This window comes from Adiantum capillus-veneris, chromosome 3, assembly GCF_014529385.1.
Source record: "Adiantum capillus-veneris isolate H3 chromosome 3, ASM1452938v2, whole genome shotgun sequence".
Lineage (NCBI taxonomy): Eukaryota > Viridiplantae > Streptophyta > Polypodiopsida > Polypodiales > Pteridaceae > Adiantum > Adiantum capillus-veneris.
In genome coordinates, this window is record NC_140933.1 from 161,593,794 (window position 1) to 161,620,680 (window position 26,887).

The 26,887-nt window shown below is 43.0% G+C and overlaps 1 protein-coding gene across 2 annotated transcripts in view; it reads left to right on the top strand.

Annotated features, from left to right (window-relative positions):
- The window catches only part of LOC147462077 (nucleobase-ascorbate transporter 12-like), a 50,781-nt gene extending 41,248 nt beyond the window's left edge, over window positions 1-9,533 (top strand). The window contains exons 9-10 of one of the 2 annotated variants that reach the window (XM_086509522.1): window positions 8,324-8,610; window positions 8,706-9,533. In XM_086509522.1, coding sequence (XP_086365648.1) covers window positions 8,324-8,610; window positions 8,706-8,927 — 509 coding nt within the window. In that variant the 3' untranslated portion in view covers window positions 8,928-9,533. The remainder of the gene's footprint in view (window positions 1-8,323; window positions 8,611-8,705) is intronic. The other variant, XM_086509523.1, reaches the window with a different exon arrangement.
- The last annotated feature ends 17,354 nt before the right edge of the window (window positions 9,534-26,887 follow it).

Here is a 26,887-nt window from a genome sequence, read left to right on the forward strand (position 1 = left end):
ACTTTCCATCAAAATCTTTGCCTGTAACTGTTTAGTAACGCATAACTTTCCATGCATCATGAGAAAGTCATTCTTAAGCATATAGTGCTCATGATGTTGCCCATCAACAAGCTGGTCATAGATCCTTGCAAAATCTGAATCTTCAGCATATTGTGTCTTCATCTCGTCTAGTTCACAATGGTACGGAATTGACGCTGCTGAAATTTGGGGCTTTCGTGACAACGCATGAGCCACCACGTTCTTTTTCCCTTGCACATGTACAATTTGAAAATGGAACATTGACAAGATGTTTGCCCATCGCATGTGCTTCTCAGACAACTTCGTCTGTGTTAGAAAATATCGCAAGGTTTGATGATCCGTTTGGACAACAAAATCAGCCCCTAGCAGATAGTGTTTCCAACTAGTGAGAGCATGAATTACTGCCAGCAATTCTTTCTCATAGACTTGCAAGTTTCTTTCAGTCTTCAAAAGAATTCTGCTCTCATATGCGACTACTCGGCCATTCTACATTAGAACTGCACCAAGACTATGGCCACACGCATCACACTGAACCACAAAAGGTTTTGAAAGATCTGGCAAAATGATTACCGGATCTGAAGTCAGCTCCTCTTTCAAGTGTTGGAACGCTAAAATTTCCTTGGCTGTCCACTTGAAAGTAACTCCTTTTCCTTGTAGTGCATGGAGTGGAGAAGCAATCTCAGCAAAATTTCAGATGAACCTCCTGTAGTAGGAACATAAGCCTAGAAAGCTTCGAATGTCATGTACGGACTTCAAGTCTGGCCATGACCTAATTGCTTCCACTTTAGCGGGATCCATGCGTACCCCATCCTTTGAAACAATGTGCCCAAGGAAGTGAATTTCTTGCAAAAAGACTTCACTCTTCTTCGCATTAATGAGTAGCTTGTTCTTACGTAACTCATTGAAAACTGCAGTCAAGTGATCCCTATGCTCCTCTTCGGACTTCGAATAGACAATCATGTCATCAAAGAAGGTACCCACGAAGTTTCTATGTGGTCTAAAAATTCTGTCCATCATTCTATTAAACGTGGCCGGAGCATTTGTGAGACCAAATGGCATAACAAGAAACTCATAGAGACCAAATGTTGTCCTGAACGCAGTCTTATGGACATCTTCTGGCCTAATGCGTATCTGATGGTAGCCACTCTTTAGGTCTATCCTTGTAAACAATGACGCTCCCTCAAGCCGATCAAGAATGTCAGCTATCCTCGGTATCGGGAACCTGTTCTTGATGGTATTCTTATTCAAGGCGCGATAGTCAATGCACATGCGCCATGAACCATCCTTCTTCTGCACTAAGAGTACAGGCGAACAAAAAGGGGATGAATTGGGCTGAATCAGCCCCTTCTCTAAAAGCTGGTTGACCTGACTCATAATCTCTTTCTGCTGGGTTGCACTAACTGTATGGTGGTCTATTCGGTGGACTAGAACCTGGCACAAGATCTATAGTATGATCCTCAGGTCTCTTAGGAGGTAACTCCCCTGGCAAAGAGTCCGAAAAACAATCACTGAAACCACTCAAAAAAGTTGACCTGTCTTTATCTAAGGTAGACAAATTAGATACAACTTGAGGTACTTCTTTTGCAAAGATGAAGTACGCAGAAAGATGATTCTTTATTACAGATGAAATAGCAGAAGCAGAAACAACTGGAACAGACTCGCCTTTAAGCTTTACATCAAGGACATGAGTCTTTCCTCTATGTACAAGGGTAATCTTTTTGTTGTAAGTATCCACCATAGCATGCAACCTGTAACACCATGGGATACCCAGTAACACATCACAGCCCTGAAGTGGCATAATATGAAATTCTTCCGCATCCACATAGCTCTGAATGTGCAAACGAAGCTTTCCCAAAATGGGAGTAACAGGCTCTGAATGACCTGGGCATGCCAAACCTGCTTCCCCTGTCATACCCATCTCCTCTGCACGAATGCCCAACTTTGATGCCAATTCTGGTGATATGAAATTTGCACGGGCTCCTGGATCAAAGAAAACCAGCACTGTCTGGTCTCTAACTTTGTCCCAAGCTCCACACAGCTCCGTGGCATCTGTGTTTGGTTGGTCTCCAACCAAATCTGGAACAAGTCCTGCACTTGGCTTTGGCTTCTTCCCTTTATGGTCTGACTTGTCATCCTTGTCCTGTGACTTCTTCTGTGGGCATTCATTTGCAAAATGTCCTTCTTGTTCACAAATGTAGCATTTCTTGGCCTCCCTAAGAGCTTTCCGTTCTTCAAAAGTTTTGCCAGAAAAATGTCTCTTTTGTCCTTGTCCTCGTCCCGAAGAAGACTTAGACTGCTTCTTGGACGTATCACCTTCTTCAGTGGAGGGCTTCTTTGTGGGAGGCTCAGAAGGCTTTGCTGCAACATTGCCCTTGGCTGAAAACTGTTTGCCCTGGGACCCTTTCTTGTGGCTATTAAATCCATCGGAATCTCCTTTCGACAAATTGCTGGCCACTCTTGCATTCTCTATCAACTGAAACATATTCATGACAGTAGTCTTTGCGCAGTAGTCCCTAATTTTCTTGGGCAATCCGCAACAGTACTTCTCAATTTGTTCTGACAATGGCACAAACCTGTAAGAGGTGACTGGCAACAGTGCGGTCCAAAACTGTTTATTGTACTCTTCCAGATTCACACACTGTTTAGCATTCAACTCGTGCCATTCTATCATCACATCCACTTCAAAAGTGTTTGTCAACCATGCAGGCGCAAAAAGCTGTTTGAATTGGACCCACGTTGTTGGGGCTTGACCCTGGTTCAACAGTGCGGTCCACCATTGAAGCGCATTCCCTTTCAAGAAAGTGGCAGCCTTGCGTATCTTTGAAGATTCCGTGAAGTTTCCTCCAACATAAGCTGCATCGAATTGTTGTATGAAGGTCAAAGCCTTCAATTGATCCTCAGTTCCTCTGAAAGTTTCAAACTTCACTCCCTGCCCACCTTCCTTGTAATCCTTAAGCTGACTCAAAGGAGCCACATTATCATAAACAGGTGCCTGTAACAGTGGTGCTCCATGATTGTTCATTCCAGCACTCACATCAACTGTTTTACCTATGGTATCTGCATTTGGTACGTATGGCTGCGAAAAACCAGCCATACCAAATTGTGTTCCAGGCACTCGAAACTGGCCATAGGCACCCTAAAAACCCGGTTGGACACCCATGTTCGCGTACATAGGGTTACCCATGCCTGTTTGCATTGTCCCGAACACATTCCCTGGCATATAACCTGTGGAAGGTCCAACCATAGCTTGAAACACTGAACCACCTCTAAAATAACCAGGATAAGTAATAGGTAATGGAAGGGTCTGACGCATAGCGTGTTCATTACTCCCTTGACCATTCACAATTTGTTCCTGTCCAGCTAAAGCAAGTTGCTTTGGATCATTGGACACCGCTAGTTGCTCAACCACATGGGCTTTCCCTCGAGCATCATGAGTCTTCTGCGCATTGGAAATCTCCTTTTCCTGCAACGGCTCAGTCATGCCCTGTGTAGGAGGCTGAAAACCCTGTGTCGGAGCCTGTAAGAACTCCTGCATCCTTGGGTTGTTAGCCAACTGCAGAAACATGTCCATGCAGCAACGCAGTTGAGTTCTAAACAACCTGTCCTCTTCTTGAAGAGTTGAAGGAACTCTCTCCGTGCCATGTGAGGAAGATCCCTCTTCAGGTACTTGGTCTCTCTTCTCTGCCATAACGACAAGCTCTGTGTTGCTTTCACCCACAACAATTCACGCTGCACTTTTTGAAGAAAAAGTGACTATCCCGTCGATGGAACCATATAACCGGCCGGTACTATTTCAATTACCTGTTAATTTTACACAGAGCACTGAGAAGGGAAGAGAACATAGTTGCGTCCAGCGACTAGAATGTCACTGCGCACACGAGACCGACACCCTGTAGGCCCCAAAGACTGGCGCCCCTTTCGGTATTTCTTTATTCAAATTAAGGTAGACGATCCGACCACTTAGCACAAGCTTTCACAAAGCTGTCCAAACCTGGCAAGGGCTGAAAACGCAGGTTTTCGACCTGATTTTGGCACGCAATGGGACAGTTCCCTTGTGAATTGGACGAGTTTACACGCGAGAAAACTCTCCGAACTTGTGATCTTTCGCGATGGAACTGTGCGTACCTGTGGGGGATTAGCAATTAGCTAATCCGGTTCTTGTTCAGAAGGCTCTTGCCTTGGCAAACGCGCATAAACCCCTAGAACTGTACATGTTCAACTGAGTAGCCCAACTAGTGGGGCATTACCATATGTGCCAAAGGGGAGAGAGAGATGCACGAGAGCAAATCATCGCGCTACATGAGACAGAGGAGAAGGCAAGCTTTCCATTAAAGCTGTAGACCTGCAGGCTGCACCCACTACTCACACACACTGTAGCTCACTTATGAGTCAAATCAGCCTCCTCTCTCAAATTGGGCGTCCCCTCTTGCTGATGGAAGTGGAAAACTGCACCAAGAGCCGCCATGTGTCCAGTTTGCCCCTTCTGGGTTAATTCTCTAGTTCCCACTGACTTATAAAGTTGTAAGTGACTTTCCGAGTGGCCCATATTTCATTTGGCGCACACAGGCTTCCATACTCATCAGAATTCAGTGCTAACTGGCCCGACCAGTCCGAGACTGACCGACCCAGACTCCCGCTGCGAGAAACCTATTCGGCCGCAGCCGTTTCACACTGGCCATGCAATGTCCACTTGCACCTTTTCAAGGGTTCCGGGAAAACAGGTAAAAATAAAATAAATAAAAATATCTAGTACTTATTTACGGAAGGCAACAGGAAAAATACACCTCCTGGTGACACTAGCACTATTTGGCAGAAGAGCAAGGAGAACACAGGCCAAAGGCAGCAGGTTCCACCTCTCTCTCTCAAGCAAGACTTCCCTCCTTGGTAGCGTTTTTCCTCCAAGCAAGTGACCACCCCCTAGGTAGCGTTTTTCCTCCAAGCAAGCGATCACCCCTTTGCTGGCGTTTTTCAGCAACAGCCTCATCGCCATAGACTCCCACTCTCTGGTGTTTTTCAGCTTCAGCATCATCGCCTTTCGCTAGCACTTTCAGCAGTACCATAGCCTCAACAATCAACGGTAAGACCTTAGGAATTCAGCGTTTAAAGAACAGCCAAAACAACGTTTTTTGGAGGACTTGAAAGGGTTGCAAATCAGCGTTTTTTTGGGCAGCCGAAGGCACGGAAATTCTGCAGCAAACCAGCGTTTTACTGGCTCCAGCACTTGCGTTTTTGCAGCAGCAGATTTCAGCCCATTGGCGTTTTGGACAGCACAGCAAGGCCATCAGTTTTCAGCCACCAAGTCAGTCTCGTCATCCACGTCGTCGACATCGACATAGCCCTAGACTTTCATCAGTTCTCATTCATCCACTTTGTACGAGTTTGTGCAATCAATAGTAGACCACTCTCGCCAATGAGGGTGGGGCCTTCGGAGGAGGGTTTTACAACGTCTCTGGTGTCGTATTCTCTCCTCTCTCTATCTCTTAGTCTCATACACCTTCACGGAGTGTCCATTCACTTTTGTTGTGTCCATTGCACTCTCTCATTAGAAACGGAAGGCTCTCCCTCCCCTAAGTAAAAGGAACCTTGAGCACAGTTCGGAGCACTCATCTTGAGCAAAGTTCATCATTCATTCCGTTGCACCTTACAGTACTGGTACCGAGCTGTATGGCGTTGAGGGAGTGCTCCAACAACTCTTGGAATCCTGCGAAGAACGCTTCGCCGGCCCACTCTGATGCGTGGGTCGTGCGATACTTGAACTTTATGAAGGACTGCAATGCTTGCTTCTATGGGCGGCGCCGAAAGCGACATCAAGTGGTCTGTTGCGGCTTCACTGCTCTAACTTCGGCTATAGACGTGGGTCTACCTCCTTAAGAATCTTCGAGGAGGAAAATTCTTGAAACCATGTCCAACACAACCATAATCATACCCACTCCATGCAAAGTATTCGGAAAAATACTATTCTTCCTAATTGATTGTGCATGCAATGCAGATGAACAAAATGACGGAGTGCCAAACCGTTCATCAAATAGTGGGATGAAAACTTGACTTTTTAATGTAAATGTATCAGCTGTGGCAAATCACAAGGGAAATGCCGATGCTTGATGGACAATCTTTCTTGTGCTCTTTCTAAGACTGTCATGCCAAGGAAGAGATATGTAAAAGCGATTGTCAAAACGGGCAATCGGTAAACAATGTGAATTCCTTGAATGCAAACTTTTTTTCTTTCCGAGAGAGATCCGCATACATTCGTGCTCATCCGTGAGTGATTCAGGTGCATCGCACAATACGGCAGGCCTGTGGAAAGGGAACACATAAAGACGGCGACGAAAATACAAGAAACCGTCACGAATGAAAAATTCGAACAATGCGCGTTGACTAATCATGCGAACACACAATACTTCTTGAGGGGAGGGGTTTTTGGACCTCGGCTCAAGAGCCAAGATCGGTCTTGCGTGACTGATTGTATCTGCAATGAGGTTAGCTTCACTAGCAAAATCATCATTCAAATCATCATCCTTGCGAAGAATCACATCTCTATCATGCAGAAAATGTGTGCCGTGCTTCGGAAAAGGAATGACTGAGAGAGTCTGCTTTTCTTGTTCTTTTCCGTGTTCTGTTTCATGTGTCTTTTCATGTTCTTTGTCATGCAACAAATCATGCTTCTTTAGAATGAGACTACGTGTTTTATCCTCGTCCAAAACATGAGAGTGAGAGATTAGTGACATAGATAAAATCTTAGTGTCACATTGAAGAACTACGAGAGGTGCTTCTTCAACTGCGATAGTGAGAGTGTTTTCTTTCCAATAAACTTGTGGATTATTACCTTTTTACCACTTAATGCCAAAAATCAAATTGTATCTTGAGAGAGGAGAAATCACAAATTTTCTACGGAAACAAACATTTGAATGGACACGGTCACATCAGGACATTCATACGTAAACGAAGAGTGCAAAACCAAAGGCCTCAATGGGATCAATGGGTTGAGCTTCTAGACGTGCACTCTTTACGAGAGAGTCGCTAATCACATCATGCATACCACCAGAATCAAAGAAAACCACAATGCGTTGACCATTCACATAACCATAACAATGCATGAGAGATGCATCGGCATGATCGTGAGAAACTTGGAACACATTAGTGTTCTCTCTGATCACATTATAAAAGATGTGGATTTTGTGGGTTCCTTGGTGGGTTCTTTAGGTGCGATCTTAGAACAATCTCGTTTTAGGTGACCCTTATTGTGACATTGATAACTTCTACCTTAAGAAGTGGTTTGGGAGATGGGATGCATTACACTTGGTACATGATGCTTCAATTGACTCCCAAGTGAATGAAGCTTTTCTACAACGGCAATGTATTACGGCTTGGGAGAATCCGGTGGGTCACGCTTCATACATTACACCACCCATATTGCCCCCAACTACAAAACCATGTTCTTCGCTGAAAGAGGAAATCGTACTCACAGTTATATGCTTGGAGCCTATCCCCTTGTCAACGATACGCACTATCGCAGCCATTCGGCTTAGCTCCCATTTCCTTCGATGCGAGATAGGGCGTTGGGGCAATGGAGAAGAGTCAAATCGACTGTGTACATTATGCTCACTGCAAGTTCGAGAGTCTGAGTACCACACACTACTAGAGTGCTCAGCTTTTGGTCACATCCGAACTTGCTTCTCTAACATTTTCAGCCATAACTTACACCTACACACTTTCTTGTCCCAGCCAAAGTGTGGGCTCTCCATTGCGACTCTCATCAGCACAATTTTGGAGCATCGAGAGTCACTCATCAGTCATACACATACTACATCACATGTAACTTTGGTCTCATAGGTCTCATTTGACCTCCGAGGACGATAATAAAATCTCTCTCTCTCTCTCTCTCTCTCTCTCTCTTCGAAGTCCATCCCTCTCTCTCAAGGTCCGTCATCATAAAACATGCCTAGATACGACTCTAATTAGAGTGGTCGAATTCAAAAGCTTAGCTTATAGTTTTCTACTAACATATGAGTTTATAATACATATAGTTTCTATAATCTACAGTTCCGGCCCCTCCTCCCTCCCGTTCCTGTTCCGGATAACTTAACTTGTGTCACCCATCTTTTGTAACTTTGTATCACTGGTAGTTTTTCCCCTATGGCGTGTGGATGTTGAATAGCTTAGGGTTTTTTTCACTATCAAATCCGTTATATTCTGTGTGCCTTCGGGCCTGTAATTTGATTACGTAATACAAAAGGGTATCAAGCCCCCTTCTTTTGCAGAGAGAGAGAGAGAGAGAGAGAGAGAGAGTTTTGTGCTGTTTACATAGGCAAGGTTGGAGCTTTCTTCGCCTCGATCCCTCAAGTCATCGTGGGTGGTCTGCTTTGTGTAATGTGGGCGATGCTGGCAGCATTAGGTCTTTCAAATCTCCGTTATAGTGAGACAGGAAGTTCCCGCAATGTAGTTATTGTAGGGCTTGCTCTTTTCCTATCACTTTCTATTCCTGCATATTTCCAAGATTATGGTGTTAGTCCGGATTTTGTTGCAACCACCTCTAGCAGTCTTCAGCCCTACATAGTGGCATCTCATGGACCCTTTAATACCAGTTTTATTGGAGTAAGTATCATGATTTGGGCTTGTTTTGATTTAGTGGTTAATCTCCCTCGCTTGCTTCTAATCTTTTTCCACCATTTTTTCTCCTTTGGATGCAGCTGAATTTTATTCTCAACACGCTGTTCTCGATGAACATGGTGATAGCATTTGTTGTGGCGTTTATTTTAGACAACACAGTACCTGGAAGTAAACAAGAAAGGGGTGTGTATGTGTGGTTGAAAGGAAAAGGTGCAAGGGACGAGCCAGCGGTTGTGATGGACTATGGCTTACCGCTGGGCGTTGGGAGATGTTTTAGATGGGTGAAATGGGTAGGGTTGTGAAAGAAAGAAAGTAGCTTCCAAGTCACATCATGGGCATTGAGTTATCTGGCGGCAGACTTTCTGGGCAGAGAGCATTCTTGTAATCTGAACGCCGATGCTTCAGCAACTTGCATTGTGGACATTGGGTTATCTCATCGCGACTACATTGCACAGAAAACATGTTTATAATTGCAGTCTTGATGCTTTGAGGTATGTAGATCTAAGCGGCCAGCCCTGCTTCGGTGCCAAGGCATTCAGAGAGCATTCTAAAATCCTCATACAGATCCAACATTGAAGCAATTCGGCTCACTGTTCATGTACATAGAGGTGGTGTTTTGAGTGCCTAATGTTGCAGATGATTCAAAACAGATAACGCAGCCCTTATGATAAGATGGTGCCCACAGAACAGACTACCTCAGTGGCTGCAATATGCAATCTTTGTCGGAGAGCATAACACCAAGGATTTGGATTTTGTAATACTGATACTTAACATGGATTGTAACACGCTAATGGCATCACAGATTCATTACCTGAGTTAAATTCTACATATATATTTACTATTGGTGGTTTGGTTCTGCAGCATTTTCTGTATCAGGAGCTACGCAAAGAGTTGACACTTTTATTGGCCTTGTTGTTTCCGTGGGGTGTTGCTGCATGGTGGGTTGGACAGAGATGGTGTCCCTAGCTGAAATGCTTTTAGTTGGAAATATGTTTTGATCCTGATTCTTTTGAGGCCTGGTGCATGATTTAATGTCGGATATGCACGAGGTTGAAACCTCTATTATTTTGCACATGCCTCTGCACATATACTGGTTTATATGTACATCTGAAAAGCGGGAAGAGTTCTATGAATTCTAGTAGTGTACAAAGTGAACACCACATTGGAAACCTTCAGAAAATTTCTATTTCTAAGAGGCCTTTATGGCTTTCTTGAGTATGGTGTTTTATGAGCTTTATGTGAACATGATATGTCGTTGTTGGTCTTTAGGTTTTGTTTGGTAAGGAAGGCTGTAAGGAGGGCAGATAGCATTTAACATGATTAACAGAAACCTTTGTCTTAAGAATCTTACAATCCACTGTTCATGTCAAGAACAATAGAATGATGTAACTGGACTCATGAGCAGCCCCCCCCCCCCCCCCCCCCCCCCCCCCCCCCCCCCCCCCCCCCCCCCCCCCAACCCATGCCCCGACTTTTGCTTTTGAAGGCGTTAATATAACATTTCATTTCATTTCTCGCTCTCCTCTCTCTCTCTCTCTCTCTCTCTCTCTCTCTCTCTCTCTCTCTCTTGCGGGATAGTTTCCTAAACTCTCTTCTTCTCGTGCGTGTGTGCGGTTTGCATGCTAATAAGAAGAGGAAAATGGCATAATCTTTCTATCACCCAAGTGTGGTAGATTGGTTATGCCACTTCCCTCTTGAATAACAGGCCTTGAGTTCAACTCTCCTCGACGGATAGATCTTTAAGGTCTCTTGGGAATGGATCTCAATGGGATTGATGGTGGAGTCGTAGTTCTAACTAGATTTCAAGGTCTTCTTCCAGAATATGCTCTGCATGTAAATGAAATTGGGAGATGTATGGGCTTTGTGGTTGGTGATGTTGTTGTGAGTCACAAAGATGAGGATCACACAATCTCTATTAGGATGGTTCTTCACCCATCCTAAGCGAAGAATCCTCATTTCTCTTCTGAGTATCCATAGTGGGAGAAATCTTGCACCTTTCTGGTCACTGCATAGATGCAAAGCTCTTGTTTCTCAAATAGGTCTTCGACAGCTCTGCATGATCCGCCACTTGATTGTCAAGGCACAAATTTGGACATCAACAGCAGTTCTGAAGGCATAAATTCAGCTTGAGACGAGCGGCATTTCCCTTCTTCGGCAAAAATTGCAAAGAAGTCTGTTAACGAGAAGCCTTTGAAGACAGATCGTCTAAGCTTAATCCCCATTCCTAGCCATGATTTGAGAGGCAATCTTATACTTTAAGATTCTTTGTTGTATTATTTCGATGTAACTTTACCTTAGGGTTGTGTCTTGGGTTGATTTTTTAATGGAAAGATTTTCTTTTATGGAAAAGAAAAACTGTTATTCAGAAGCTGGCACCATGGTTGAGGGTTTCATCTTGAGGGGTTAGATGTGCAACATCTCATGCTGATGCTTCCAATTTGTGTTTGAAAGGTAAATGTTACAAGAGAGAGAGAGAGAGAGAGAGTGTGTGTGTGTGTGTGTGTGTGTAACATCTCATGTTGATGCTTCCATTTTGTGTTTGAAAGGTAAATGTTACAAGAGAGAGAGTGTGTGTGTGTGTGTGAGAGAGAGAGAGAGAGAGAGAGAGAGAGAGAGAGAGAGAGTGATAGCACTTGTTGTGGTGTTTATTTAAAACAACACAATACCTGGTAGTAAACAAGAAAGGGGTGTGTGTATGTGATATTGAAAGGCAAAGGTGCGAGGGAGGAGCCAGTAGTTGTGAAGGACTATGTTTCAAAGATCCAATGATGGGACTTTTTGGCTTGTACCAAAAGTATAGTCATTTTTTTCTTGACACAACAGAGGGCCATAGGGGGAGGTGCTTATCCCTTCCAATTATTAGCCATGTTACATGGTCGGGCAAGGGCCGCATACCATCAGGCATGAGCCACACATAGGCATCACCATAGCCACCTAATTGATGCACCACTTGCTGGGAACGATGGAGAGAACTCGTAGCAACCAGCTAGGAACCTCCTCCTCGGGTGACCCACCCCAAGAGGAGGATGCACTTGAGTGTCCAAGGGCAAGAGCCCTAGCGACATGAACACCAGGTGAGCACAAGGTGTCCCTCTAGAGTGTGACCCAACGGGGGATTTGAACCCACAACCTGTAGGCTGAAAGGCCCATAAAACATATGAAACATTAGTTGCATTGTGGAAAAGTGTACATTAAAAAAAAAAGCAATAGATTTTGAATATGCCTTACTTTGACAATTTAAAGTGGAAAAGAGAAATAATTTAAAAAAATTACAAATAAAATAAAAATTTTAGTTGAGTTATATATACATATGCTCATAGAGTTTTTTTTGTGCCACATTGGCACTTTAAGAGAGGACTACAAATAATTTTCAATCTGTCCAAGTCTTCCTCCTCTTCATCCTCATCCATAAGAATATATATTTGATCACCCTAACTCTACATTAACCAAAACCGAATTAAACAAATTAAGAAGTCAAAACAATTAATACAATATGACTCGTTTAGACTTATCGCCTGTAGAGATCCGACTGTTGAGTCGAATTGCTCACAAGAGATGTAATGGTTTTCGAACAACCATCGTCAAGTATTGAATTCAGTGTGTTGCTTTCGATAATTGACCATCTCTCTGTTCGGGCGGGTCAGAGTGATATTTTTCTAAGTTAACAATAACAAAAGAAATTCATAAACTAGAACATTTTTTGAATCGATTTGAGGTCCAATAAAAAAAAAAACTTACATATTTTTCCTTATAAGCTGCTTTGCCTTCCGAACCACAGTGTGTGGGAGTTTGTCTAACACGAGCATTGCATTGTTGTCTATAAGATGAGCCTGTTTGCAGCTTGTTTTTTCTTTTTCTGCATTGCCCACTCTCACTCCGCATTTGTCATGTTGCCGCCATGACAATTCCTTTCTGGGTTTGCGACCTGATTGGTCATTGCACGCCGTACACTTGATTGCTTGTTTTTTTTTTTTTTTTGGATGTAGCCCTCCAACCACTATGTTGAATAACGCTCATGGAAATCGAGCATGCAACGCATCCTTGATGTAGCATGCATGATTGAGCTGCTAGTCTTTGAAATTTATGAAAGAGTTCTTATACATCAAGTGTATAAGAATTTGAAGATGGCATCAAAACGCCTTGCCCTATGGTGTACCAAAGTCCTCTTCACCGCCATACTTCACCTTGTAGTGCGTCCATGTGTGTTTGGAACAGGTGCGTCTGTGTCCTCGTCCTCTGCGTCTGGAGCTGCACCCTCCAAAATAGGGGACTCCGTGCTCCCCTCTCTACTACCAAAATAAGTAAAGGCACAGAATCCCCTGCCGCCTTGCCTCTCACGACTTTCACTACCCTGAGATAAACGTCGGCACGCGAAGTCCCTTTGTTGATGTTGCAATGAAGCCGATGGAAAATATGGAACATGTAGTCAAGGAAATGCTTATTTGATTGGACCGTCGAGCTTGATAAGTAGATTTGATATTTGAAGAAAATTGCTTGGTTTAGGAGTAGATCATGCTATCTTGACATTCATAATGATACCATAGGGTTCATTTTTGAAGATTGCACAGCCCATCAAGGTCAAGGTCAGAGAACTAGCCAAAGTTTGTGAAGTTGCTTGCTTTCGAAGTGTTATTGTAAGCATATTTCCTATTTGTAGAAGGGCTTAAATTTTTTTTTTGAATAAGATGGACTATGGATAGAGCAAAGCAATGAGGTAATAACTTGTTTGAATTTTAAGGCTTGTGAAAGCCTTAATCAAAATATGGCCCTTTTTTTGTGCCTTTTCTCTTACTACAAATGCACACCATATGCCACATCCTAAGGAACCATATTCTCTGGTTATATTTAGAGAGACCCAAAAAGTTTCTCTTAACCTTTACACAAGGCTATCTTTTCAAAAAGACTTTCGAGAGGAGGTTCTCACACACATTTTGTCTCAATATGGCCAACATTGGACTTTTCAAAGATGGCATTAAAATTGAGAAGTTCTCTGACCCAGGTTTTTCTCTATGAAAAACAAAACTTACCTTTAATGATGCAGGAAGGTGTGCCAAAAACCATCACAAATGACGAGTCTGGGCTTGTTCAAGGTGATCCACATTAATTAAGCTTGGGCCCTTTAGGGCTGGCCAAGAGCATGTTCTTGTACAACGGCATATCGAACTTGGAGTGGGAGACATCCTGACAACCAATAAATACAGTAAATTTCCAGCAAGTACAAAAAATTAAATAAGTTCGATGGAATTAAACAAGACAAGCAAGACCTTATAAAATGGAGAGTTTTTTGAAGAACAAATACACACCGAAAATTGAAGACACCATAGCTCGGCTCGACAGTAAAGGCAAGAATTTGTATTCACAATTTTTTTCGAAAAACTAGTCTCACAAGAAGCTACTTCTGCTTCTAATGGCTATCCGACAAGTTAGTTTGGTGGCAAGGCCCTTTGGAAGATTTGTGCCATTCGTAAGCGCATCGAATTCAATTGCACGACAACTCATCTTGGTGTTGGGCTTTCATTTGTTGTTGGCACGACCGGTTGTGGTTTCTCACGACAATGAGAAAAAGCTTTGCACTAAACAACACAATGGACTCAAACTTAGACATGCATCATAATTTTGATTTTGAAAATCCTGCATCTATTAGGTCTACCATTACACTGCAGCCGACGGAGACTCTCACGGAGGATACCGACACGGTAGCTGACATGAACAAAAGTATCAAGTTTAGAGCATTGCAATCATTTATGTCTATTTTGGAATTAAATTTTGCACGTTTGAATGAGAATCTCACTAAACTGTCTGACTTGGTAGTGCAATACGTGTATCAACACGCCAAGGGCCTTGCAAGTGAGCTGCTTGGGATTTTTTTGGGTTCCAGGCCTAAAACCCCGATCCCTGGCATGTCAGAGCAAAGCTCCTATCCGGATTCATTGTTAATTCTCACTTAGAAAGAGGTGGACGAGTTGTTGAAAAACACAAAACCACTGATCTTTAGGGGGGAAGAGAAAGAGCGCAACAAAGATATAGTAAATATCTTCTGAGTAAACGGAATGGTATTCACAATCTTTGATGTAGTCAAGGCACAACAAGCTAATTTGACACTAAAAGGTAAAGCCTATAAATGGTGGATGTCACTCAAGGAAAAGGGTATCGTACCATGCACATGGGATGCCTTTGAGGACGTGTTCAAAAAATAATTTATGCTTATGAATGAGAAGGATAGAAATTGGAGTGCATGGGATACGTGTCCTATGCGTCATCATAATATATTTTTTGATTATATCTCACATTATAGCAATGTTATCTTCAAGCTAAAGAGTCTAAACGTCTTTCGACAGGTGCATGGGTTAACTCCTGATCTTAAGAAGTATGTTGATACTTGAGGAAGCTATAGTACATGTCCATATTCATGATAATCTAGCTGAAAAAGCATTGCATAATACACATATAACTGATACTTTGCATGCATGAGCATCTCATGATATGGTAGCCTCATCCGACGCATTCAAGAAGCCCAAGGGGCCTAGAGGCCATCTTTCAAGTGAGGAATTTGAAAAAGCAAAGAGAGATAAGTTATGTTTTGATCGCTTAGGAAGTGGGCATAGTAAGAAGGATTATCCCAAGGGAAAATTTGCTTTCTAAAGGTAAAGCAAAATTTGTGCACATGGTGCAATTGCTTTCTATGAAATCCTCTTCTCGTTATTCCAATGTGGAAGTAAGACATATCAAAGCAGTTCATGAATGCTGTATTGCGGCCTCTATGTGGCAGCCAATTTTTGGTCCACACACGAGCTTGTGAGAATGTATGGTTCTATCCAAGGTCACAAGGTGAGAATACTGATAGATGATGCGGCATCTCACAATTTCATTAACTAAAAATTAGTGAAACGTCTCAATCTGTCTCAGACACCTAGTTCCCACTACTACAAGGTAGCTACGATAAATGTCCATGATGTTGAAGTGTGGGGTACACAAGTTAAAGGTGTACCTCCTGAGATCCAAGGGTATAAGACAACCTTAAATTTTCAAAATGGATAGATAAGGTGTGGTGTTAAGTCGGGAGTGGTTGCATGGGCTAGAATCATCATAATGTTGTAGCTATGAGCATAATAGTCTTATGTTTGAATTCAATGGTGTGCACGTGTTGCTGTTGGGAGACAATGATATGTCTTCCCCACCACTCATTTTTAAAGCCGACGAGTGTATGAAGCTCTCTTCTGACGAGATGAAATAGAAGGACTCTTTTTGTGTCACTCTTTATGTCATTTGCTATCAAATGTTGATAATAAATAAGTTATGGTTGAAGACTTCTTAGCATCGTATGATTCTCTTCCTTCTCTTGCTCCTTCTCTATCACCACAACAAGAAAATGTTACAAATAAATTGAAGGAACTTTTAATGGAATGCCAAGTTATTTTTCCAAAAGATTTACCGCTTGGGTTACCGCCGCCAACATGTTCTATGCAACATGGCATATATGTGATTATAGGTGGTAAGTGTCAAATTTGGAAGAGAAAGATGGATTGAAGACAAGAACTGGCTCACAATCCAGTGGACACCTTGACTGAGATCTACAACACTTGCAATGCCACGTACATGAACAAGGCACCTGTGGGAGAAAAGAGGCCACTGAGCTTTAGAAAGAGACAAGACATTTGAGAGAGAGAGAGAGAGAGAGAGAGAGAGAGAGAGAGAGAGAGAGAGAGAGAGAGAGATGGAAAAGGCTCTCCATGTTGATGATAACAAATTGCTCATACAAGTGACCAAGGACTGCTGGCATAGATCTTACATGCCTCAATGGCTAGACCCGAGGTACACATAATTGTAATTGGTACTACTATAATTTTCTCATGCACATGAGACCATTAGCATGGTATCCACATAGAAAATAACTCATGTATAGATCCTCCTCATGGCATCAAGAGAGAATGAAGAAAGAGAGGGACATGCCTCAAGGCTACAAACAAGGCTTCCATCTAGAGGACACAAAGGTCTCTACACTCCTAGACCTGTACCCAAAACTGGGAGCTGTTTCATTGTGCCGAATGCCCCTCAAATGGGTGACCCTAAGGAGGGAAGATTAGAGGAATATGTTTTTGCTTATCGCCCTCTACAAAAATGCTAGGGCTATTGCCAAACAAAAACACAAGGGCTGCCTGCATGTGGGACTCAAAATGCAAGTCCCTTGAGGCACCCATAGGAGGGCACTCGCCTCTGTGGCTGATCGGCATACTCTAGAGGGGAACTACCTTGACCCATATATAGCTAGTCCAAGTTGCCCAACCAACCCAAACTCTAACACCACATGATCTCATAAAGAGCAAAATCCGTGAGAAAATAGGGAAGGGAGGGAGGCCCATAGGGTAGTGGCAACACTTGAAAGGAAATGCAAAGAATTCTCTGTCCATGTAGTAGGAGGACAAAGAATCCTCTGTACCTGTAGGAAGCTACATGGCTAGGAAAGAACCAAAACCCAAGGCTAAACATGACTAAACACCAATTGACATGAGAAACCTACCTCACATTGGCTGGGCCCTCAATCCCTAACAACCATCCCTGAGAGAAAATGGGACTAACTGGACAAATCCAAAGAGATACCATAACTCTTAACACCCTCTCTCAGATCCTAGAAAGGAAAACAGACTCCTTGCGAGACTTCCAAAAGAGGCCTCTCTCTCCGATATGGGAAGAAGAAGAGGATCCATATGAAGGGCTCAAAAATTTGCTCCTTGATGACGCATATCCTTCTCAAAGGAGATTTCAAGAGCCCCCACCGACGGAATGAGAAAGAAGTGAGTCTCGTGCCACCTCGTCGGAGATGGCTCCACGAAGACGGCGGGCTAAACGCTCTCCATCACCTCCAAAACGGAGAAGACCATCGCATACTTCTCCACACCCTACTTCAAAGAGGGAAGACAAAAAGCAAGAAAGAGGACACCCTCTTCTCCATCTTCTTCATCCTCTTCCTCTTATGAAAGTGATGATGAAGACAAAGAAGATCAAGGCAAGAAAAAGGCGAGAAAGAGGTCACCCTCTTCTCCATCTTCCTCAAATTCTTCACGTTCTGAAGAAAGTGATGGTGCAACCTTTGAACCATAAAAAAGAAGAGGCCATAGGAAATCCTATGCCGCGTGGAAGAGGTCGTCCAAACGCAAGAAGTTCAAAGAGGGAGGGAAGAGCAGCTCTTTCCTTACCTACGATGGCACCTTTGGTGTTACAGACAAAGTCTTAGCTTTTATCCAACAATGCGGCGTTTGGAGATGAGGGCTTCACGGAGTCCTCTAAGCTACGCCATGTAGCTATGCACTTTCAAAAGTCCGCCAGACAATGGTGGTCTAGCCTCCACGAACATGGAAACCTTTAAGAGCTTCCATTATGAAGCAGTTTTTGGCCACCGATGCCAAAGACGAAGTACTCACCGAATGGCGAAGCTTGAAGCTCTCTCCCTACGAATCCATTCACAAATATGTAGACAAGTTTTGGGACCTACAACTCAAAGCCACTGTCTTTCAAAAGTTGGATTTTGGAGAGCAAAAGCAACAATTTTGTGCAAGCTTAACTGAAGAAATGGCGGAGTATGTCAACTCCCAAAGGCCATGCACCTTATTGGCGGTTATACACCATACTATGGTGGCTTCTTGAATTAGTTTCCAAACGGGGGCTAAAAGAAATTCTAAGCCCACGGAAAACAAGGGTTCCAATGAGCCTAAGGGGAAGGACAATGTCCAAAAGTCTCCTAAGGGAAACTCCAACAAAGCTAAACAGAAGGGAGTTTACAAAGACAAAAATAAACTCCGTCATGAAGATCTTGAGCGTTATCGCAAGGATAACCGCTATTTCAAGTGTGGCAAGCAAGGGCATGCACCACGCTTGTCCCCAAAAGAACACCCGCCATGAACCTCCTAGAGCTACCTTGGTCGAAATCCAAGAGGAGGAAATTCACCACAAAGGATCTCCTCTATGCCATGCTTGGGGAAAGGTAAGGGAACATGATGCTTTTATTCTCTTTGACCCTGGTTCTACTCACATTTTCATATCCACAGAGTTGGTCACCAAGCTAGGCATACAAGCTTATGAGATGGGAGATGTTCTACCCGCAGATGGTGCTTTCAAGGGGCAAGAAGGTTCAATCACTCCCTTAATCGGGAAATTGAGGCTCCATGTCCAAAGCTATGTGGACAAAGAGGACTTCTTTATCTCTCCTCTCAAGCATGAGGATGTAATCCTAGGGACACCATGGTTTGATCGCATGGCTGCCAATGTTAAATTCCCTGAAAGGATAATCTCCTTTAAGTTTAGGGAAAAGGATATGTACATAGATGCCAAGAAAATGGGTAACACCATACCCATTGTACATACAATGTTTTAGCAAAAGAAAATACACACAATCAAAAGGAATTAGAGTTACCCAATTTTCTCAAGGGATTTCAAGATGTCTTTATTGACGACACCCCTTGTGAGCTACCTCCTAAATGAGGCAATGATGACCATGAAATTGAACTTCTTCCAGGAAGTTCACCACCTAACAAACCTCCTTATAGAGTTTCTCAAGCTCAACAAGAGGAGATTAGGCGGCAAGTGCATGAGTTAGTTGAGAAGGGCATGGTTAGGCCTAGCTCATCTCCATTTTGTTCTCCTATGCTATTAGTATAAAGACGGCACATATCGCATGTGTGTCGACTATAGAGCACTAAATAGGATCACTATCAAGAATAGGTTTCCCGTTCCACGGGTAGAAGACCTATTTGATAAGCTACAAGGGTCCACCTACTTTAGTAGGATTGACCTAGAAAGTGGCTATCATGAAATAAGGATAGTTGATCAAGACATTGTAAAGACCGCACTTCGCATTATGTTTGGTCTTTATGAATACATTGTCATGCCTTTTGGCTTGACCAATGCACCAGCCACATTCAACCGCTTGATGGAGAAGCTATTCAAGCCTCACTGAACCTTTATTGGAGTGTTCTCTGATGATATCATCATCTACTCTAATTCATTAGACTAACACAAGAAGCACCTCTAGGTAATATTTCAAGTTCTAAGAGAGAATAAACTTTATGTTAATCAAAAGAAAAGTGATTTTTTCTTACAAGAATTTCAATATTTAGGTCACATTATCTCTCAAGATGGCATCCAAATGGATCCATCAAAATTAGAGGTAATAAAAGGATGGCCTAAACCAAGGAATCTTCATGAACTAAGAAGCTTTATAGGTATGTGTACATACTATAGACGCTTCATAGAAAAATTCTCACTAATAGTAGGACCATTACATGACCTAACAAAGAAAAACGTTAGGTATACATGGTATGTCAAGGAGAACAATGCTTTCGAAAAGCTTAAAGAAAAGCTTATCTCTCAACCTGTGCTTACACTACTGGATCTCTCAAAGCCATTTGAGGTCCAATGTGATGCTTGTGGTGATTGTCTTGGAGCTGTTTTGCTCCAAGAAGGGCACGCCATAGGCTTATTAATAAGTGTCCAGTTGAATGGCAACAAATATAATAAGTGTGCTTATTATCTATGTTGCCATTTTTGCTTCATGGGGTGGTTGACCATCATGTCCCAATGTCTTGAAAGTGGTTTTTGCAAATATTTGGGCTTGGGAGTCTTCCCTTGGGCTAAATTTTTGGAATCTGGAAGCACACCTCCTGTGAAGTCAGAACTTGATTCTGACACTGCAAAAGATCTAAGCTTATTATCTACAGACCCCCCTAGACCCCGACAAAATGGTCATCTAAGCTTATATAGGATTGTTCTATATGCCTATGCTATGGTCCCCCCTCAAGTTTGGTGCACCGCAGCTGCTACCATCATTTTTTATTCGTTCTTTCTCATGAAGATTTTTCTAACCTAAGGTTTTTATGAGCTCCCCCGATATCATATGCGCATTCAAACATGCTCATTAGTAGGTTAGGAATTCACCCCTCATGTCTTGTATGAGACTAGGTAGCATAGAGGTCGTTAAAAGTCTGAAAGCACGCACCAAAAATTAGTTCCGAAAGCTCTCCTCCAAAAGTCACTACTAAGAATGAGACTATTTTTGGCCTACTTGAACTATACATACCTAGGCTTCCCTACTCTCCCTATCTCTATCTCTCTATCCCCCACTCCTTTAATCTCTCTGCCTTGCTCTCACTCCCCCTGTCTCTATCTGCCTCTCATCTTCCTCTATCTCCTCTCTCTTTCTCCCCTTATATCTCTTGCTACCTCTCCCTATCTTTATCTCTCTATCTCCCACTCCTTTAATCTCTCTGTCTTGCTCTCCCTTCCCCCCCCCCTCTCTCTATCCCTCTCACTCTCTCTACATCTCTCTCTCTCTCTCTCTCTCTCTCTCTCTCTCTCTCTCTCCCTCTCTCTCTCGTGCAGTTGTTTTGACTTAATAGACAAAATTTCACTCCTTTAATCATAAATTCTTCATTCGAACTCTGATTTGAATAATCTATAGCCTCAATCAAAGATCACAACACCCTCTAGGCATTAGTGTAAAAACAAAACAAATTGAGTTATTGAAGGATTTTTTGCAAGAGCATTTTTGAACTTCACGAAAGTTGACTCTCATCTCTTATTTTATGTCAAGTCATGTGGAGGGAGATGCCTCCTACATGCCGAGTACATACTACAGAGCTTCTTTGCACTAGAGCCATTCATGTCAAAGGTAGGCATTTGCAAAGAATTACTATAAAATGGTGATTGTTGCCATAAAAATCTCTCTCTGTTCTTTTTTTTGTTTTTTGCAAAGTGCATTGGAGAAGTACACAATACTGTAGTTTCATCGATACAGTGTCAGTCTTATCAAGCATCTACTTTCTATTTCACATCATGTAAGTATGGATGCAGAAGACACCATGTTGGATGACCATATTGTAAAGATAACAATGACTAGTGAGGAATACAAGCAAACAGGCCTTCACAAGTCAGCTGAAAAGGGATAAGAGGAAGAGGAGGTGATAGAACTGCCAAGGAACTAATCATCTTGATCTTGTATGTAGATGATATGATTATCCCAGGCAAGTCAATTGATGAGATCAATCAATTGAAGAAGATGCTAAGCACTCAATTTTCCATGAAAGACTTGGGAAATGCCAATCATTTTCTTGGTATGCGCATGAAGAGAGATAGGCAACATGGAATTCGTGAATTGTCTCAAGAAAAGTACATCCACAAGCTCTTGCAACATTTTAGTATGTAGGGGGTGAAGTCATTGAGTACCCCAATGCAAGCATACTTAAAACTTAGCAAGGAAGATTCTCGCAAGACAGATGCTAAGAAAGAGAAAATAGCGAAAGTGCCATATTCTTCAACAGTTGGCATTTTGATGTACGCTATGATAGCCACAAGACCAGACATTGCACATGCAGTGGAAGTGGTTAGTAGGTACATGTTAACCCTGGCAAGAAGCATTGGGAAGCAGTGAAGAAAATCCTCAGATACCTGAAGGGTAGAGCTAGCAAGTGTTTACGCTTTGGAAATAGCGATACATCTATTGTGGGTTACAAAGATGCCAATTATGCTGATTGTGTGGATAGTAGAAGATCCACTTCTGGCTATGTGTTCATGTTTGCTAGAGTGGCTATCTCTTGAAGATCATGTCTACAAGAAATGCACGTCTTCATCTACCACTGAGGTAGAGTATGTTGCTACATCTTACATCAGCAAGGAAACCATATGGTTAGCTCATCTAGTGGGAGATTTGGGCATTCACGAGGTTCCAGTACTGCATTGTGATAGTCAAAGTGCCATTGCTTCGGCAAAGAATCCGGTGTTTCACTTAAAGTTGAAACACATAGAGGTCAGATACCATGTCATACGAGATGTATTGGCTAGAAAGTGCATTGAGCTTGTCAAGGTTCACACTAACGACAAGCCCGCAGATGCTCTCACGAAGAGCCTAGCCTCGGAGTGGTTTACACACTACATAGAGCTCATGGGTGTAGGACGAAGCCTAGGTGATGCTTCATCGACTTTGTATAGACTAACTATACTGACACCACTATTGGCCACCCTGACCTTCAAGTGGGAGGTTGTTGGGTGTAGGCCAAGTGGCCATGGGAACCACCCCTAACTTCTTTTCTCTATAATGAATATGGGGAGAGAAAGTGAGAGTTGAATGAACTCCCACTTTCTACTCCACTAACCCAAGTAGATGTGCTTCTTCCTTCTTCCCCAATTCGCCCTCACACACTCTCCCTTGCTAGTGCACCTACGTACACACGCATTCGCATGCACGTGCACTCTACACCTCTTTGTAAGAAATAGGGACATAGTGTCAGGAGGGACTATCAGTAATGGAGGGAAAAACATAGCAGTGTTTCAAAACGCTGCCTGCGTAGAAGGGGGGGATCGTCTCTGGGAGAGCCGCTACTGAGTGCATTTCAGAATGCAGGCAGGACTTTCTACCCTCTGGAGTCTTAGGTGCTGTCGACAACACTACTGACTACAACGTTCTAAAACGCTCACAGCGTGCAAGGTCAACGGGCACCATGGCCTCCTTTTGCACAATGTTTTAAAACACTAGCCGGTTAAACAATGTCCATGAAAAGGGGCACCGCAGAAGGACAAATGTCAGCATTTTGAGATGTCACCTGAAGAAAGGGATAGAGCACCATCGGCAAGGGAAGATTCTCCACATGGGTTCTCTTCACGGGCCACCTTGCTCCACCAAGGCTCTGATACCATGTCAAAGTCGATGATGTTGAAGCATAGAGACCAAGGGTAGAAAGCGTGCGCACGCACACGCACAAGCACGCGAGAGAGAGAGAGAGAGAGAGAGAGAGAGAGAGAGAGAGAGAGAGAGAGAGAGAGAGAGAGAGAGAGACTCCTGAACTAATCAATCTTGGCAATGAATAATCAATACAATGTACAATGGGGGCAAGGGGTCACTTGGAAGAAAGGGGTAGAGCAACGTCGGCAAGGGAAGATTCTCCACATGGGTTCTCTTCATGGGCCGCCTTGCTCCACCAAGGCTCTGATACCATGTCAAAGTCGACGATGTTGAAGCGTAGAGACCAAGGGGAGAAAGAGCGCGCGCAAGCGCGCAAGAGAGAGAGAGAGAGAGAGAGAGAGAGAGAGAGAGAGAGAGAGAGAGAGAGAGAGAGAGAGAGAGAGAGAGAGAGAGAGAGAGTCTCGTGAACCAATCAACCTTCGCAATGAATAATCAATACAATGTACAATGGGGGCAAGGGGTCACACACACATCCGCACGCACGTGCACCCTACACCTCTTTGTAAGAAATAGGGACATAGTGTCGGGGAGGGACTATCGGCAATGGAGGGAAAAACATAGTGGTGTTTCAGAACACTGCCTACGTAGAAGAGGGGGGGGGGGGGGGGGGGGGGGGGGGGGGGGGGGGTCGTCTCTAGGAGAGCCGCTGCTAAGTGCATTTCAGAATGCAGGCAGGATTTCTACCCTTTGGAGTCTACAAGTGCTGTCGACAACACTGTTGGCTACAACGTTCTAAAACGCTCACAGCGTGCAAGGTCAACGGGCACCATGGGGGGGGATCGTCTGCCATGGCCTCCTTTTGCACAATGTTTTAAAACTCTAGCCGCTTAAACAATGTCCACAAAAAGGGGCACCACAGAGGGACAAATGCCTGCGTTTTGAGATGTCACCTGGAGAAAGGGGTAGAGCACCATCAGCAAGGGAAGATTCTCCACATGGGTTCTCTTCACGGGTCGCCTTGCTCCACCAAGGCTCTGATACCATGTCAAAGTCGACGATGTTGAAGCGTAGAGAGAGAGAGAGAGAGAGAGAGAGAGAGAGAGAGAGAGAGAGAGAGAGAGAGTCTTCTGAACCGATCAACCTTGGCAATGAATAATCGATACAATGTACAATGGGAGCAAGGAGTCACATATATACCCACCTCAATAAAGTGCCCTACCCAAAGTTTGACAAATAAGTAAAACAAATACCTAAAATCCAAAACAAATAATGGGATCAGCTTGGGCAGTTCGATTAGATGCCAAAACTCTAAGATGTCCTCGACTATGAATTACTGAACTCTTGGAAGTCTTTTGTTCCAAAGTCTTGGGGGGGAGGGAGAGGGAGAGAGAGAGAGAGAGAGAGAGAGAGAGAGAGAAAGAGAATTAATCACATGTGTAACTTCCCTTTTAGATTGAACTATAAAGTTACAAAGGAACACCTCAAGGAGCTCCTTAAAAGCTTACTCTCATATTTTAATGAAGGATCTGGATTTGTGTTTCTACCAAGTCACGTATGCTGTATGCATGTGGAACCATCAAAGCTACATTAGCATGAAACATGCATGCACCATGTCGATTACATGCGCATGCATAGGCACATCGAAATCTTTCGGCCAATAAGAGATATAGAGATAGCGACAATAAGGCCCTAAAAGAGAAATGAAGAAAAAAGAGGAAATCCTATCAAAAAAGCATGCATCCACACAAACAAGGTACAAAATCTATCTTGTCTCCTCTCTTTTTTTCTTGTGCATGCCGTTGGACAAGTGCACTAAGAAGTGCAAATTTGTTTGATGCATTGCATCAAAATGGTATGGAATCCCTCCCCCCCCCCCCCCCCTCTCTCTCTCTCTCTCTCTCTCTCTCTCTCCATGATACAAGTTTACACACTCATAAAGAGGGGGCCACAAGAGTATCATCTATTGGCGATAAGATAGAATCCAAATTCGACAGCAACAGATATTTCACAAGAAGAACAAAGTAGTGCAAATTATACCACATTAAACATTATTAGCCATTCTCGAGTTTATGTTTAAATCAAGCCTAAAAAATAGCTAAAGTTATTGAAAAAAAAAAAAGGCTAAAACAAGCCCTTCCATTCTACGCATATTGGGCACTTATAGGTTTAAATTGTACATGCAAACAAAAAAAGCACATTAAAATCGGAGAAGTGGCTAAAAGGAAGAAAATGATGGGGGAGCCACCCCACGACCCCAGATGAGCCCTTTGAAGTGGTCATGGCTCGTGATGAGCATGGCAAGAATTTGTAATTTTTTGGATCTTTCAATAATAATCCACTCAACGTTGTGAGTTTTGAAAAAGATAAATAAATAAGAGAGACCAAAAATTCTTGGTTGTATTGAAAGTAACTGTTTTCATATCTATCTGAATTTACTTTTTTCCTCGAATTTATCAAATGTCTCGAATTTACAAATGTGCATCTGACGATCGGAATCACCTCAATCGTCGATCCCAATTGAAGTCGCCCGTGCAAGATAGTGTGGAAGGTGAGCGTGATGCAATTCTTGGTTGTATTGAAAGTAGCTGTTTTGATAGCTCACGTTATGCATGATGACAACTAATTATTGCATGCATGGAGCCAAAACAAACCCAAAAGAAAAAAAAAAAAAAAAAACGCGATGCGAGAGAGGGTGGGGAAGCTTAATAAGATGCTTGTGAATTCCCCATCGGTACTTGAATACTATGGTTGTTGCCACGTGATTAGCATGGACCACCATTATATATTCTCACCACTTTGTGGTAGAGCACTTGGGAAGCATGGGAAAACGGAATCAAACAAAGATGGGAAGCAACCCTCTTCGGCGTCTTTCCTATGGATTTTTCTTCTCTATGTAGCCGAAAGGCTACATTTCGGCTACATAAATTCTTGCCTTTCTTGGACGATCCTTTTTTTGACTACCGCCACCCTATTAATTGACACTTGATTCTTGTTCGTATCCATCCGGTTCTTTTCTAATTAAGCAAGCTAGCTAGCCCATGAAGATCTTCTCAAGAAGATTTTATCAGCCTCAATTTTAGCAAAGCAATCAACCTTCCGTGTACATCATTGCAGTTACTTTTTGGAATAACCGAGTCTCATGCACGTTCACACGTGCACTAGTTATTTTTCTTTTATGTCTGTTGTAGCAGCTATACAGGCCAATTTTTGGCCTAGCTGCGTCAGTAAGATCTTAGTGATAACTATGCTTCGCATGACCACAACATGAGAAGGGTGAAGAGAGAAGAGGTTTCTTGTGTTGTTTTATGTTAATATACCAAAAAAATAAAGTCTATGCTTTCATGTTGTGATTGGTATCAATTTCACCCACCACTAGTTTCTAAAGAGCTAGCCATCTAGGCTAGAGATCACAAGGAACATGAAAGCCATATTCCCTCTCTGTATAGCCATAGCCGTAAGGAGGGAGTCATAGAAATCTCATGCTCCCTTCAAAGTGCTTAGATCTTAGGTAGCTTTTTCTAGTACAACTTTTGACTATGAAAATGACATAAGTATGCTTTATCCCATCCAATTATGCAAATGGGATGTGTATCT